Source organism: Paramisgurnus dabryanus, chromosome 4 (assembly GCF_030506205.2).
Source record: "Paramisgurnus dabryanus chromosome 4, PD_genome_1.1, whole genome shotgun sequence".
In the NCBI taxonomy this organism is placed as follows: Eukaryota; Metazoa; Chordata; class Actinopteri; order Cypriniformes; family Cobitidae; genus Paramisgurnus; species Paramisgurnus dabryanus.
The window spans coordinates 32,161,514-32,179,448 of NC_133340.1; the positions used below are offsets into that span (position 1 = coordinate 32,161,514).

General features: G+C 35.1%; 1 protein-coding gene across 1 annotated transcript in view; it reads left to right on the plus strand.

Annotated features, from left to right (window-relative positions):
- Window positions 1-17,935, plus strand: part of LOC135735693 (receptor tyrosine-protein kinase erbB-4-like) — a 194,541-nt gene that overhangs the window by 115,465 nt on the left and 61,141 nt on the right. Inside the window, exon 3 of the mRNA XM_065254188.1 lies at window positions 8,447-8,633. Coding sequence (XP_065110260.1) covers window positions 8,447-8,633 — 187 coding nt within the window. The remainder of the gene's footprint in view (window positions 1-8,446; window positions 8,634-17,935) is intronic.

The window sequence follows — 17,935 nt, forward strand, 5'->3', positions numbered from 1 at the left end:
AATTATCTTTTTTCCTTTTTTCTAGGAGACACTTTTTCTTAACTTAAAAATCCCATGAAATCAAATTGCCTCCCTGTACAGATTGTAGGCAGCAATGAGACCGGACATTAATCAAACTCTCTCATATAAGATGTGATTGTACTGTTCAGTGCTCATTCTGCAGAGGTGTGCGCTTTATATCCATAGAGCTTAATCTTCAATAAAATTGATCCTACTTTTTATGCCATTGTTCAAGTTCTAGTTTTGGGCTCACATACATCGCTGGCTTTTTGAACTCAAATGATCAAATTTAGGTTTTAAGAACCCTGTGACATCAAAGTCAAAGTTATGAGGGCTTATACTGTATGTACACTTGTACTCTGACATTTTAAGCTACATGGATTTAAAATGTAACCTTTTGATTTACAAGACATTGAATGAACACGTTGATAACTCATCTTGCATTTATGGGCGTTTCCAAGTTCCAATAAAAAAACCTTTCCCTACCTTTATTTATATGGTAAATAAAACTAGGGTTGCTGAAAATGTTATGTAGTCTTTAATGCGTGCAATAAATTTCTAAAACATTTATATGTGTATTCTGCACTGTTATAGACCTTCATGTGGAGCCCAGTATAAAGGCCACTTGTACATTTACAAGTGCATATAAAGAGGCCACATAATTTGTGTGGTGAGAGAGAAAAAATCTACTACTAAGTAGAAAAATATCCTAGGAGTTCACTGATATACAATAATGTGCACAAAAAGCATAGAAAATATTCATCACGTTAATAACTAACAGCACTGTTACATTATGAAACCTAAAGGCAGATAGCTTTAGTGTTAATGTAAACTTAAAGGAAGCGAATTAAGAACTAGACGTCCTCATCTCATTGTGAAAGCATTAGCAGTTAGGCATGTTTGAGTTGTTGTGCTCTCATTGCATGAATATTTATGAAAGGTTTTTGCATTCTGGTTTGGAACGAGTGCAGTTAATTACATTAGAAAATTAACATCTATTATCCTCCAAAAGAAGTTCATCATTGTTTCGTTGTCATAAATTAGGTTATTTAAAAAGCTGGATGCTGCAGATGCTCGGTCATGAACCGAAAATGCACTTTTAAAAATGAACGTGCTTAAAGGTTTTTTTATGCTAATGTCATAGAAGAACCAACATTTAGGCTAAAGTGTAATTGAAAAGCTCAGATGCAAAACCCTCTGCGTCTGCGTCTGACATGTTTTATAATTGAGCATATTTATTAGACTCTTAACTCATTTTTATTAAAAACGTTGCCCACCACCGTTTTTGGTGATTTTCACAAAGGTTTCACAAAACCCTTCCAAGAAAATTTTCTTCTAAAATATATAAACATACAAATATATCAAATGAAAGAACAGACCCTCTGCTTTCAAACAAACAATAACCAAACAAACAAACAAACAAAACTCTTAAATATGGGTATTTTTCTTCAAAAAAATTTTTAGCAAAAAGCTGAAATAATTGTATCTTTATGAAGAAATGTTGTTAGAGATCAGATGCAGAACAAATATCAAAAAATTTATTGTTTGCTTCAGTTTTTTATAAATTGGGTAAGTGCGCTATCTAGTGGATAATCACGGTATTACAGATAACCATAAAAACTGAAGAGCGTTTTTTTTCATGCAAATGTTTTTGAGATAACTTGTTAATGGTGGGGAAAGAGTTAATGGATTCTGCCAACAAACCTGTATTTCTGAATGGCCTGAGGCTAAGATTAAGTGGATTTAAAGAGAAAGTATTTGATGAATATTCTTTAATTCGGTTAATATCATTATCTCATTTTTGACGGAGGTGGCGTTTAGTGGCTTTTGCATCTAAGCTCATCAATTAATAACAAAGTCTCTTGGCGTGCCGTTTTGTCCAAGGTAGCTAATTCATTTTAATGTGCTTTCGTCCCATTAATGTTTATGGTTTTGGATTTGGACTAGGGATTAATTTTTGCTGGTGGTAATTTACATGGCATGCCCTTGTGAAAACATGAACAATCCATGCAAGACAGGCTGTATTCGAAATAGCCTCCCATGCCCTCATTCCCTATTCTCTACATTAGTTTGCTAAAATTGTCCACTTGAATAAGTGAATGAAAGCGAATAAGTAAATTCAGACACTAAGCAGTGGATGCAGGATTTCATTTGGCACTTTACCTACATGCTAGTTGCGCTGTCTCGAGTAAACATGTTGTCATCTGTGCTTTGCTGGAAGTTCCTAAACTCCCTTTTAGCGATGAAAAACATCCACATGAGAAGAATCAGGAACACCATAACAGTTTTTTTCTTGCAGTTTGTGGCGGCACATTCGCGACTCGCATGTCTGCATATATGCTTAAATGCAACTTAAAGCAACACTATGTAGTTTCCATGTAAAAATGACTTACAGCTCCCCCATGTGGTTGAAAAGCGCAGCAGTGCCTGGTATCAGACACTCTTCTCCAGGCAGGGGGAGGGGCGGCGCTGTGTTTCCTACCCTCCACCGCCACTTTCAGAGTGTGCTTGTAGCAGCTAGGAGGTTGCTCAGGTTGCAGCAACAGTACAATTTGTCCAGTTAAAAGTTGTTCTATCACTGAAATAATTTTAGAGACATTATTTAAAGGTAAAAAAACTACATAGTGTTGCTTTAAATGATGCTCAGCGGAGCGCGTCGACTGACGCCACAAGTGTTTGTACAGAAACTGTCATGTGAGACAAAGGTAGTGATAAACGTGATGTACAAACATTTATTTGTGGTGGTCAATTTTAATTTTGTGGCGGATTAAGAAATAAATAAATGTATGGGAATGTACAACGTCATTGTTCTCCATTTGTCTTTCCTATGAAGTGCACACATAATATAATAAATTGTTTTGGAACGGGTGAATACTTTTAACAAAATCTTTTATTTATATGTTTCATTCTCTATTATGTTAAGCAGAAAGAAAAGAAAGTAACACGGCCTTGTACAGTATATGAAACCGAATTGTCTGCCTGTCTGGGATTTACTATTAAATTATGATAACTTTCCCATTATTTATTTATTTATTTTACCTGGAGCAGCCTCAAAACTCGAGAAAATACCACCAACAGTAGGAGCAAGACTGGGTAATATTTATATCATTTTAAGGATGTGTATCCTACAGCAAATATTCAAACACTGTCCAGGGCTTGTTAAACTCTTCGGTTTGTTAAAACGCACAGGACATATACTGTATAGGGTTGCAATGAGCCCCAATGCATGATGGAGAGCTCGGTGTCCAATGCCCTGGAGCAGTGTGGTGTTGTCTCCTTATTAGTGGGTAAACAGATGGGAGTACGGCTAAGGTGAGCTGATGTCTGAGACGCTGCTGGCGACCGCAGTCCAACAGCTTGTCCTCTACTATTAGTGTTTATACTTGGTGATGCATAGGGTTGTGAACGAAACTGATGTACAGCCATACATTGTAGTTAGTGGCTTGGCTATACAGCATTTTTAGGTACCGTATACAATAGGTTTGCTCCAGACAGAGCCAATATTGTATGCAAGAGGTCCTGATTCAGAAAAGCTGCCCATGAGATTTTTATATAGTGATTGTATAGCGTTGATCAATTTAATAGTGGCATAAGCTAATGTAGAAATAAAATAAGCTTTAATTTGATCCAGCTCAGAGAGGGTTAGCGCTGGTCTGGTTGTGCTTAATTTTAACCTTTTTAAAGTAAAGGGGAAAACTGATCACGTATCAGCAGTTAGTAATAACTTCTGTCCTATTTTAGAAAGCCACTGTTGTTTCTCATTCGGAGCTCCGCTGTTTCTTATTAGATGGGACACTGCACTGAGGAAGGGTCTCAAAGGTGAAATAATTTCCTCCGAGCAATTACAGCCACTGAGAATTCCCATGATTGCCATTATATTAAAGGTATGACTATAAAAGCGAATTATAATTGAACGATCACCATTTATCCGAATAAGGCTTCATCTTTTCATGAGAAGAAGAGCAAATGCTGACCGCTTAAGCCGCCAATTTAAATCATATCCATTGTACAACCTCAATTGTCAGATGTATGCCAATTTTTCTTACTCATGCAGTATTTTTTCTACAGCAAACACAGCAAAGTCTATTACTGATATTAAAAAAAATACATTATTGTAAAACCATTTAAGACTGACATGTACTGTGGTAGGTTGCAAAATGCTAATTTCAAAAGAAAGACAAGAGATAGATGATGTTGATTTTACAATTCTGCATAAAATATCTCTTTCTCATAAGCAAGGGAAAATAAAAAAAATGCAATTGCTGAATAGTATTTGGCAAAAGCCCTGAATAGCAATGTTTAGTTTGTTTCCCGCAGTTTAATGTACAGACTCCCGTGTAAACGCATCCAACAGGTTGCCAGGTGTTAAGACTGTGAGAGTGACTCACGCTGGCAGGATTGTTTGCAGGCTGCTCAGGGATGTCAGCGTGATTTGGGTAAAGATGAATAAATAAACTCAGAGCTGGTGACGCGGTTTGTTTCCCCATGCCATGAATGTCATTGAGTAACTGCAAAAATTACAAACAAACAAATTTCTAATGATGCCTGGAGGAGAAATATGGATGTGGGGTGTGAAAGGGCTTTTGGGATGTGGGTGTGATGTGACTTTTTTTTTTTTCATTATCGCAACTGAAGCCGTAAGCATCTGGAGGGAAAAAGTTTTGCGCTGTGGATGATGGGAGATTTTGACCTACTGTGTCATTGCAGTGTGGTGGTGGTTTGGGTGAAGTGTTTCTATTGACTGTTCTGTCTGTGTTTTAAAAAAGCGCTGCAGGCTTTTGAAAAGATGTTACCTACTGTAGGTAAAATGTGAGCAACAGTTAAACTTAAAGTATTTATGTGAGTTCTGTCTCTGTGTGTCTGATAGTTCAGAATCTAAAATCCAATTGTATTTTCTAAAATGAGAGTGACAATGCTGATAAAGTCACATAATATTATTATTAAAAGACATATTTATGTATAATTTTTGTGTAATATTAAACTGTAACTGTCAAAATTATTTGCAGCAACCATATGTTATTAGTTTTGAGCGGTTGTTATCTGTGAATAGCAAACCTGGCAAATCAGAATTAAGCATTCCAACAAAAATGGATCAATAACAATTAAATCATAAAATGTAAATGAATGATAAAAAATCTTAATAAAACACTTACTAACAAAATATATATTTTATTAGTTTATTCCAATTATTCTTTACACAACACTACAATATATTAGAAAACTAAGAGATCATGCAAAATGGACAGATAAAGTCAAATTTCCAGATGAAGATCTAATAACAGGTAATAATAACCGTAACTACGTAAATACTACTGATAAAAACTATAAAACGGGTGAAAATGTATGTGAATTATTGAAAATGTTTACTTAAAATCTTCTCAAGTAAATAATTATTGTAACAATTTATTTGTAAATGTTGTACATCCTCATTATTTTGTTTTTATTTTATTTGTCATGACCAAGTTTACAAAGCCTACAAATTATTGTAAAAGACATAGATAAGCCCATTGAGTTCTGGCAATTTTATTTAGCGTTTTTTAACAAATGTTCATCGTAAAAAAGCAGCTTCACATGAAAAAAACAGAGAAGGGACAAGAACATTGTGGGCCCGAATCCCCTTCTGCTAATTTAACGACGGGAAAAATGGTTTGTACGCCGAGCGCATGGTCGAAAAGGGTTGGTCCTATTTTTTTATGAGTAATGGTAGTATTTTGGGCGTAATGTGCAATAAACCAAAAAGAGTCTCAGCTCTCATCCCCTTTTAAAGCCAGTTGCGCTGGCGCTATGTCTAATCCCTATTTAGATAACGGACTTTGTAAACTGAAAAACTAAGCGGAGGAAGAAGATCCCCAGTTTAAGATTAATGTTAAATAATTGTGTGGTTTTCACTTGTATTGAAATTGTTATTTTTAATTAAAACCTTTAAAACCCGTTTTCTTTTAGTTATGGAAGTAAAAAGCAGGCTTTTAATTGCTTTAAATGTATGGCTATCCAATATCATCAAAAAATAATTTACAAGTATGTAAGAAAAGGTTTGTACTCTAAAAATACTTTATTTTATAACAAACAGGAGATAAAGAATTTACAAACGGCTCTCAGCACGTTTCAGCACTTGGACAGCGTCCTGAGTTTTTTAAGCATTACTTAAAAATGTTTCTCATCTCACCATATCCACAGGTACAGAGTCATCATATACAATAAATCCGTGAGGTAGCATTTAAAAAAAAAACATTTAAAAACAGATGCATTTGTTAAAAGCAAAGCATTTATTTACTTACCAGGCTACAGGTGAAGCGGCTCTTTGTGCCTTCTAACGTCTCATAATCGCTCCTCATTTATGTCCAAGAGACTCAATAATAATCTTTTACATTCAATCCTTTATTCTTTCATATTTAAATGCGTTTTTGTGCTGCTGCGCATTCATGTATGTGATAAGCAAACCCACGTTGTCGTCCCGTTTATAGGCGCATATTACTAATGCGCTCTTTAAATAACAAAAAACACTATTGCGATATTGACTTTAGACATTAGACCAGGTTTTTGTTGGTCAATGGCGTAGTCTATTTTAGTTGCCTCAAAATAGCAACGTGCCAACAATGTGCCTGAACACACCTCATTTTCAGACCAGAACGCCCAAGGGCGCAAATGCATTTGCTATTTAAACAACGTGGCGCTAAACGTGAAAATGATAATTGCGCAGGGTGGAAACTAGCAAAAGACAATATAAAATAAAATTAAATAGAAATAAAATAATAGTGTAAAATTATTTTTCGTTTTTGTTGCTTGTGCAATGCAATAGCTCTTAACCGTTGTATATTACCTCTCAAACCTTGTCTTTTTATTTTACTTATCATAAATAAACTTTATGGCAAAAAGAATAACATAAACCCTTAGAGGCGAAACATCTGCCATGGTAATTATAAAGTTTTTATAGTAGTTTTAGTCATGCTCTATAGAAATTGTTTCATTTTTTTCTGGGGCTTTGATGCATCGCTTGTTCTTCATCAGTGTGCCTGTATGAAAGGTATAATCAGAATAATTACCGATTACCGTGTTTTTCCTCTGTTCATTCACTCTTGTGTCATGTGAGGATAATAGGAACTCTAGTTTCTGCCCACACTGAGAGATATGTGTGGCTTTGCTCGATTTAAGACTACTTTATATACTACCAACTATTACTTAAACCAGATGGCCTGCATTGTGTGGTTTCCTAGATTATAATTAGTCCAAAGATTGAACTGATATGTGAGGACACTTACACAAAGGCAGCAAATATTACAGTAGCAAGATTATTCTGACCTAACAAAATACACTGATCACACTATGGGACCCAATGTTTACCATATTTTTCCATGTTTTATTGTGTCAACCCCTGAAGTAATGCTTACCATAGACCTTATTTTACCTTATTCGTAAATCAAAACTTTCATCTAAATATCCAAAGCAAATTAGCCTTCATCATTTTGCTGTTTAGGCTGGTTTGTCATCTTCCACCCAAATGCTCACGCATCCGTTCGTTTGCATGGAGAGGGTGGGGTTTATGACTTGTACTGCAGGCAGCCACCAGGGGGCGATCAAAGAGCCAGAGGCTTCACTTTTCAAGACGTATGAGGCACACCCGGTTGAAACCCATGACTTTTGCTTTGCAAATGCCATTCTCTACCAGGGGAGCTACAATATGTAGCAGACATCTTTTGGTCCCACTAGCGGCTCCAGAATTTGCACCTATGTATAAATAGTCAGATGTGGACATCCAGTTCACCTGAGTGACAGGTGACAGCTGTCAGGTGTTTCCGTCACTGTGTGCTTGGTCAGCTCTTCATGACAACTTCAGTGATGCACGCGGGTCCGATCACTACAGCTCTATTACATTCACAGTGTAAGCATGAAACACACTCATCCTCCTCTGCTAATGACACACGGTGCAGTGCGAAACGGTGATTGGATGTCAAGGTGATTGATGTGGGTTGGGGCGTCCGGGGTCCCTCGGGTCATTATCTCTTCAAATGATATCAAGGCGATCTCTTTGTCGTTCTCTCAATGGACACGATGACCTAGGGCAGAGGACAAATCCCTTCTATAGAGCTATAAAAATGAAGTGATTTGAGATGTATGAATATGTTCCTCTGAACTGTGGAGTGCAGGTGGGAGTGACATTGATGTGGTGCAGTAGTTGCTGAGAAACATGAAAAACACTTAAGCCCCACTTTAAAATATATGAACGTCATTGCGTCAGATAACAAAATATCAGTGGCACTATTTTATTTTAAAATAAACATTTAACAAAAATAAGTATGTTAGGGTTTTTATTACGTTCTGTATGTTACGTAGCTTATGTATGGTCAATGCGCATAATGCCTGTGTGGATAATTTGAACATTCAAAATGAGCCTATAAATAGTTTGCATACAGTAGATGATAATAAGGATATTTGCATCTCTCTGCAGTCAATACGGGAGGTGACGGGTTACGTGTTGGTGGCGCTGAACCAGTTTGATTATCTTCCCCTGGAGAACCTGCGGATCATCCGCGGAACCAAACTCTACGAGGGACGTTACTCGCTGGCCATCTTCCTCAACTACAGGCGAGACGGACACTTCGGCCTCAGACAGCTCGGCCTCAAGAACTTGACGGGTATCTCTGTCTGTCTTTATGTGTGCCTTCAGTATTTCTGATTCAGATTGTTTGATTTTGGTTGCACTGGAGTGATGTTAACTTCGCTGATTGGCTAGAGAAGGAACTGTCAATCTAAAACTAGTGGACCAATGGTGACACTAAAGCCCGCTCTGATTTACATAAAACTCTAGCAACTTTTGTGAAACTAATTGCAGATGTGAAAATAAGAGCGAGGGGTGTGCAAAAGTGTGCAAAAAGTAAAATGTGCTTTCTGTAGTGGTTTGATCGATAAATACGACTGAACAAGTGTTTGGGTGGAAAGCTGCATGTAATAATTGTGTAATGTCCCGCTGTGACATGCATAGTTAGATCATTACCTTTAATATCAATATGAAGAGTGCAAAAGTGTGCAAAAAGTAAAATGTGCTTTCTGCAGTGGTTTGATCGATAAATACGACTGAACAAGTGTTTGGGTGGAAAGCTGTAATAATTGTGTAATGTCCCGCTGTGACATGCATAGTTAGATCATTACCTTTAATATCAATATGAAGACGTTCAAATAGAAATATTTCACCTGTTTTCCAAACCCAGCAGTGTTTCAAGTTTGAGAGATGAAAGCTTTTGTTTTTCTTTCCCTGAGAGCAACAGCCTCCAGATCCTAATGGATCCTTTGATATAAAATGCAACTGATGTACTTCCCCACCATGCACTTCTGCTTTACTGATGCCAAGTAGCTTTCATGCACACAGCTACTTTAGCAGAAAAATGAGGCGGCCTTTTCCTTATTCCATCAACGCGACTCCTTCAAACAAGTGTTGGGAGGATGGATCATTTTACAGCATGCATTCATTTTGTAACAAACGCTGGCATGTTTTTTTTTTAATTCAGACATTCATAATCGAATTAAATTAATTATACATTCGACAGCGCTGTGATTTTAAACAAGGGATGAAAGATCTTGCATAAAAGCTCTGGCCAGTGGATGTCGAAGAATTTCGATTTATTGTTTACACACAAGCTGCTATATACAGTAGATATTGATATTATTTTATAGGTTACACTGTCAGACAAAATGGTTCCTAGCTCTCGCTGGGGCAGTACCTTGCACCTAAAGAGTTTATATTACTACCATAGTACATATTGGTACCAAAGAGTGCATATAGTACCTAAAAGGTACAGTCTAAAAAATGCTGGGTCAAAAAGGGACGAGCCCAACCCATGGTTTGTAATTTAACCTACTGCATGGGTTATTGTATCAAATATAAACTTTTTCTGGTTTAAATTAACCCAATGGATGGGCTTGTCCTTTTTTTTACCCAACTTCAGGCTTAACATAACCTAGCATTTTTTTAAAGTGTACATATGTGTACCAGATGTATATAAATGGTACATATAAGGATCTGTTAACCTTTTGCTTATGATTTTCTTTAAATAAACAATCATATAGAGTTCAACTGACATAAATGTGTGTGAATGATGGCAGAAATATGGAGTACAGTATTCATTTAATGCTTTCCCTTTATCTATAATTGAGTCTCTTTGACTAAGATAATAAATGATGACATTTACCCTACGAAAGAAATTATACCTAAAGAGGGAAGTCTTCTGTTTAATTCATTGCAGTTCTTCCAATTTTCTCACAGCAGTTGTCGATTCTCTGGTGAATTCAGAGGTCTGACCAAGCACAACTCCCAATAGGTCTCCGTATGTTCCCTGCAAAGCAATTAGGCCAGAACTTTAAGTGCATAGGGTTAGAGAACACATCTCTTATCCGAAAAAAGTTGATGAAGCTTCTAAGAATTGTGGAGTTTAGTAATTGTGCATTTTTTGGCATTAATTCATGTAAGATGCATTTTACAATCATCAGCATTTGTAATTGTATGACTGTAAATAACATAAATAGGTTTTAAATTAATACTTTTTTTCTGGTTGAATTTGATTGTGCAGGCAATACGTCCTAAAAAAAAGCACACCTAACTCAACATAAAACACACAAAAATAGTACAAAGTCATATTTGCACCTATATTCATAAAATAATGGCAAAAGAAAAGAAGCAAACATAGAGGGAGTAACATAGTTGTGAATCCAAATTTGATCTGATCTGAGAGAAAACAGAAGCAACAGCGCAAAAGGCTTTCAACTTTTTCTAACAATATTTATTGAAATGTATTCCTAGTCTCAAATGCATTGGAAAGATGAGCAGGTTAAAGTTAAACACCCACTCACAAAAAAATAAAGTCTAGGATATGTTTTTGTATGATTGCCAAACCAAAATCTTACAGGGATGTAAATGTGACCCTGTCAGTAGCCTGGTTTCCATTACAGACTTGCACAAAGCTTTGTTGATAAAAGCTGTTTCAAAATTACAGCTTTTCTAATAACCAGTGTTAAACCGTAAAATGTAAAAGTTGGATTAACTTAAAAAATTACTTCAATTGGTAACATCTAAAAATATAATATTTTTAACAAAAATTGATAGTTGAAAAAGCTTATATTTTGTAGGTGTTACAAACTAAAGTAATTTTAAAAAGTTTTTACCTTAAATGTTTTAATATACAGTGAAAGTTAAATTAACTTGAATAATTAATTCAATTGGGAACACCTAAAAATATAATATTTTTTTGACAATATTTTCTCACTTTAAATGAAAAAAGTAAGTTGATAAAGCTTATTTTTGTAGGTGTTACCAATTGAAATAATTTGTAAAAGTTTTTTTTTTACCTTAAATGTTTTAACTTAAAGGGAAAGTTGAATTAACTTAAATAATTACTTAAATTGGTAACACCCAAAATATAATATTTTGAAGCAAACTTTTTTCACTTTAAATGAAAAATGTAAGTTGATAAAGCTTATTTTTTTAGGTGTTACCAATTGAAACAATTTGTAAAAGGTTTTTTACCTTAAATGTTTAACCTAAATTGAAAGTTGAATTAACTTGAATTTACTTCAAATGGTAACACCTAAAATATAATATTTTTAACAAAAATGTTCTCACTTTAACTCTTTCCCTGCCATTGACGAGTTATATCGTCAATTAAGAGAAAACATTTCCCTGCCATTGACGCTTTCCTGAGGAGTTTTTATGGTAATCTGTAAGTCCACTATTATCCACTAGATTACCTAATTATAAAAAAAACATGATGTAAAAACAAATTTTAAACTCTGTATATGTTTTGATACTCATTCTGAAACTGATCTCTAACAAAAGTATTTTTACAAAAAATGCAATTATTTCAGCCTTTTGCTCAATTTTTTTTATTTTTGAAGAAACCTACCCATAGTTGAGAGGTGATACAAAGAGAACAAATGAAGATAGGATGAAACTTTTTTCTCCATTTTGCAGAGGGTCTGTTCTTTCATTTTATATATTTGTATGTTTATATATTTATAGAAGAACATTTTTTCTGGAAGGCATTTTGAGAAACGTTTGTGAAAATCACAAAAAAATGCCGGCGGGCACTTTTTTTTAAAAAACGACTGGCAGAGAATGAGTTAAGTGAAAATTGTACATTGATAAAGCTTACCTTTTTTTAGGTGTTAGCAATTTTATACCAAATCAGTCCAAAAGTCTACAGATGTTGAAAGGATTGCAGACAGCTATTGCACTAGCCGTTATGTTTAATTGAAGAAGCATGTTATCCAAGCATTAATGGCAAGGGGAACGGGCCCATATAATGAGATTTTTTTTTTTTAAGTGTATGTGAATTTGTGTCTTTAAAGAATGATCATGTGACTTTTACGTAAGCCAGGTGACCTGTAAATGTGAAATTATAGTTTTCATTGCAGTTTCACTTTTTCGTATTGCCTGAAAAACAACCTCATGCAAGCGTAAACCATTGTGCGATCTATGTTAAGGGTAATGGAAACGCAACTTGTGAAATCCAGGCTAAAGTCTTAAAATCTAACGATAAGATTAGGAGCATCAAACTTTGATTTCAGTCACTGTTTTCACATCAATATTAAAGATATCAAGGTTATATTTTCACAGAATGATCTTTACATTCACTGTAAAAAAAATCAGTAGAAATTGCAGCTGGGTTGCCGGTAATTTACCGTAGATTTAAATTTATGTTATGAATGAACATTTAACATTTACAAGTCTTTGTCTTTACAGAGTAAAACTAAAAAAACAGCATCAAGCAAAGCATTCTGAGAAACAAAATCTGAAGCAAAAAACAGAAAAAGGTTGATGATGATTTCTGGTTCCCAGAATGCTTTGCATGAGGCTGTTATTGTATAGTTTTATTCTGTAAAGATAAAGACTTGTTAATATTTAAAATTTATTTAACTTTGAACAAACTCTTGCCAGTAAATAACATAAATTTAAATCTACGGTAAATTACCGGGAACCCAGCTGCAATAACATTGCAATTTCTTCGGATTTTTTTTACAGTGTTATGTAAGATGATTTTATGTAAAAAAAAAGATTAAATCACACAAAAAATGACTTTAGCTGTGTCTTCACAGACTGGATTACAAATAATTGTTACCCTTTTAATGACATTTAGAAAACACACATCCACAGGCTTCAGGTTTTTTTGTCTATTTGAAACAGTGCCAGTTTGCTGAGCTCAGTCTGGAGAACTGTCATTCTCTCTCCATCTGTTGACTGTGTGTGTATGTGTATGTGTATACAGCTGAATGCTGGGTAAACAACAGAGGCATTAGTTAGATCAATCCTCATTGCATTAAATGGTCAATTTATATTTTATCCTGAATTTAATAGCAGAAAGGGCAGGGAATATATAAATATTAGAACTAACATGAAGAGAATACAAAAATGATTGATCTAAAATGTATTATAGATCTTTTAACAAGCAAAAAGTGACATTTAAATATACTGCGCAATACTATTAAAAAAATAGAACCTGTGCGTTCACACCAGATGCGAATGAGCGAATAAATCGTGCTATTCGCATGTAGTTGGACGCTTGAACATTTTAAGCTTTATTCGCACATACAATTTGCATTAGTCACGTATGAAATTTGCATCATTTATTCAAATTTACTCCTCACTACTAATCACGTCACTACTAGAGCAAGCTCCTGATTGGTTAAAACAGTGTGCGAATATCCGCCAAAGTTCAGGTTTTTCAACGCACACTAAACATGCGTTATGCGAAACGCTTGTTGCGTCATTCGAGCGAATATCTATTATATATATTATAACTTATAATAATAAGTTAGATTTAACTATCTTAGTGTTACTGTGTTCCAAAACCACCCTGCTGTAAAATACCATTACGGACGATTAGCTTTTCACCATTTTTTTTTTTTTGCCATTTGGGACATATAGGATTTAATGGTCCCACCAACACAAACCAGTAGAGACCAACAAAGATCATAATAGTTTCATTACAAACAATACAATTCATATTAAAACCATTAAATCCAATAGATTTTCTGTAATGGTTTTTGTTGTTGTTTTTGGCAGGGCATGTCTGTTTTTTAATTTCTTTATTTTTAATTTTTTTTAAGAAAAGTTCACCTCATTTATTCTGGTTTAAATAGCACTTAAAAAACATTAATACACGTAACTTTAACTCAATCCCCACCAGCCCTTTTTTTAAAAGTTTCACAAAAGTTTCTCAAAATGCCTTCCAGGAAAATTTTCTTCTAAAAGTATTTAAACATACAAATATATAAAATGAAAGAACAGCCCCTTTGTTTTAAAAAAAAAAACAAAAAAAAAACAGGGAAAATAAAACGTTTCATCCTATCTATTTTTTTCTCTGCTTATAAACTCTTAAATAGGGGTATTTTTCTTTAAAGCATAACTAAACCCCTGGTCAGAGCCCGACTCCACCCACTGGCAATATTTGAAAAATGCAAGAAAAGTGGGCAGATCCCAACGGAGATAGAGGGGATGAACTAAACTCGTACCAAGTGTGTGGTGAGATCGTAACAAGGGCGTGGTAAGCTTGAACCTGCTTACGTCACGAGTTATTTTTTGGACACAACATCCAATATTGTAGTATTGAAACACTTTATATGTCAAAAAACTTACTAAAATCAATGAACAGCACTAATAAAGCATCATTCTTACACATCATTAACTAAAAAAAGTTGGTTTAGGGTTTAGTTAAAAATATTTTTTTTGAAATAATTGCATGTTTGTAGAAATTTTGTTAGAGATCAGATTCAAAATGATTATCAAAACATACACAGAGTTTAAAATTAGTACAAACTTTTTTGCTTCAGTTTTTTATAAATTGGGTAAGTGGACCATCATCTAGTGGATGATCGCAGAATTACAGATTAACATTAAAATTAATTAGGAACATGTTTTTTAATGCAAATGTTTTCTTTTAATTGACAAGATAACTCATCAATGGCGGGGAAAGAGTTAAAGAGTACATTTTGCTGTTGACTTTTATGTTGTGTGGCCATGCGTCCATGTTCAAGCCAGGTGACGTGTACAGTACCTTGTATTTACCAAAGTTATTTTTAGGTAATATCAGTAATTATCAGAATTAATTCTTTAAAGTGCTGATCGCTCACATGATCATTGTTGCCTAAGGCCATGCCAGTAGGTGAACAGATGGTCTCTTCATCAGAAAAATAGCTGTTTTTTTTAGCGGCATTATTCCTGGTAGAAGATCAATGGGATAAAAATGAATTCTGTAAGTGGCATTCAGGCTGCTACACTTTTTTAAAGACCTTATACAGTTGAGTCCCTGAAGGATCAGAATGCCTTTGAAAGACCTTGAAAGCGAGTAGTTGTATACTGGCACTCCAAATCGACAAAGATTTTTAAAACCCAAGCTCCATTTTTTCTTGTTTGATCACAGATGTGCAGCAAGAGAGCAGTTTTAAAATCCCAGCCGATCTTAAAAGTTGGATGAGGTTGCAATAAATATATTTTCATTTGCTGTTGTTTCCCCAAATTTATAGAGATGAAACACTGACTGACATTTTGCTGATAAAAACTTTAGATGTTGACGGTTACTTGACACAACATTTCTTTTTTTAATAGTGTTATGGGTGTGTTTCTGTACCTGTAGCTCAATTGATAGAGGATTGCATTAGCATCACAGAAGGTTATGGGTTCGAATCCCAGAGAACATGCAAACTGATAAAAATGCATACATTTGGATGAAAGCATCAACCAAATGCATATGTAAATGGGGTTCATGAAATACATACATTTCACTCGACACTAACCTGCGGTTATTATTTTACACATTATATATCATCATTATACCATCATTACAAAATATGGCAAAAATATTCTTTATATATTTTGTAAAAGGCATTTGAGAATAAGCCATATAGTCATAATACACTATAATGTAATTCACAATAAAAATCATATAATGAGAAAGAAGACATTATGTGGAGAAGCTAAGATTAAAGGACGTTACAACAGAAAGTAGCATTTAACTTGGCTCCGACTGTGAGAGGAACGGGTTTACATTAATAATAAATCCAATATCATCTTTATGCACCGAAAGATGTTTAAACTACACAGTATCTCACAGCTTCAAACATAATTTTATTTTTCCAAAATATTTCCCTGTAAAATTGAACTCCCCGTCAGCAAATACTCTTTACTTGGGTGATTTAATAACATTGGTGTTCCTAATGTATCAGCCTATTTTCATTTCTCATTACCAAATGCAGAAAAAACGAAATCAGATGTAAACAAGGTGGGTGTTCTGTATACGGCTTACTCTTTATTGCATTTATTTGGTAATGTAATTTCAGTGCCTTGTCTGCTGTTCTTCATAAGAATTTTGGAACGAAAATAAAATTTGACAATAATCATTTTAAGCACAAATTGCAAAAGAAGACAAAAATATGTTGCTTTGTCAAGCTCGGTGCAGTTTATGTTTATGTTTTTACCCGCGTCTAATGTGGAGCCCTCGACATGATGGCAGCCATATCACCGCTCCACCAACCGTCCCAGTCCATCCTCATGAGACCCTGCTGTTGTTGTTCTGCTGGGTGTGATTTCTGGGCTCGGTGCTATCACCACAAACCAAACTCCCCTCCCTGTGTGACTGAATAATGGGACGAGTCAGGAATGTAGACGGGGGGCTGAATGACGGAGAGCAGAAGTGATGGAGGGCTTTAGATCAACATCTCTTCAAAGCCACTGAGGAGGAGATGTGTCTTATGGATTTGTTGCTTTAAAAATCAGTCTAATGTGGAGAAATTGCATAATAGTTTGATTCTTATGGACAATATGGGGAAGTGCAGGAAGAAGCAATACATTTGCACTACAAGTAGTTTAATCACTGTCTTATCAGACATTAAAGTCCCTGTGAACAGGAAGTCACAATCAAGTGTACAGAGGTCAAACAATCGATTTATTTGAAGAAAAGATGCAAAAGTGATCACAATCTGCTGTAAATATCAGATCCGGACGTACACAGATTCAAAAACTGCCGCGATACTACGTCACCTATGATTGTGAAAAGGGGTTTGGCTCTTATGACCGTCTACGTCGTGCTGGTTTATGTTTGAATGAGATTTCTTCATGTAAATAATCGTATGGCTTCAGTTTGCAAGGTTTGCAATGCGAATGGTTTGTAATACTTTTATACTGTTTCATGCAGTGCTTTAAGTAGGCCGGAACGCACCGGTACTCAGTACCGGCACTTCTAAATATAGCTCTTCAGCGTACCACCACCTCTCCGTGCACCCAGAACATGCTTTTAGCGTACCGGAACGCTCATTTGCACATCTGTTTAAAAATCAGAGGTTTAATTTAATCCTTTGGCTGCGCTGCCGCTTTTCAGAGCGCCCTTCACAATACGCTTCCTAATTCGTCCCACCGAGAGCAGAGACTACATTACCCATACACCCTTGCGTTTACAAGTTAAAAGCGCATGCGTCGCTTTTGCCGCTGACTCTCAGTCAATGTCATCCGGACTGGAGAGGTGTGTGTTTGTGTGGTTAAAATGAAAGTACAATAACCACTTTATACGCCCTCCTTGTTTTAGACTCTGAGTAGTAAAAGAACAAGGTCAGAATCAGAGGATTCGCTGGCTGACATCCCAAAAGCAGTTGCATGCAAAGCATGCTGGGAAATTATTTTTCCAGAACCCAGACTCAAACTAATTGTGTTATCGCAATTAAAAAGAAATCAATAAATTATAGTACATATTTATTTTGTGTTATACTAATTAAATATATATACCTATTGCTCTTAATGAGTTATTTTACATTTATTGAACACAATTTTAATGTGTCATTTCTAAGAAGGGCTTGAATCATTTTTTTGAGTGCACAAATTTATAAAAGGATTTATTATTTTTTACAAGGTTGTCTGTTGACTGCTGAATATAAAACCCCTTCAATATAAGAGTCGAGT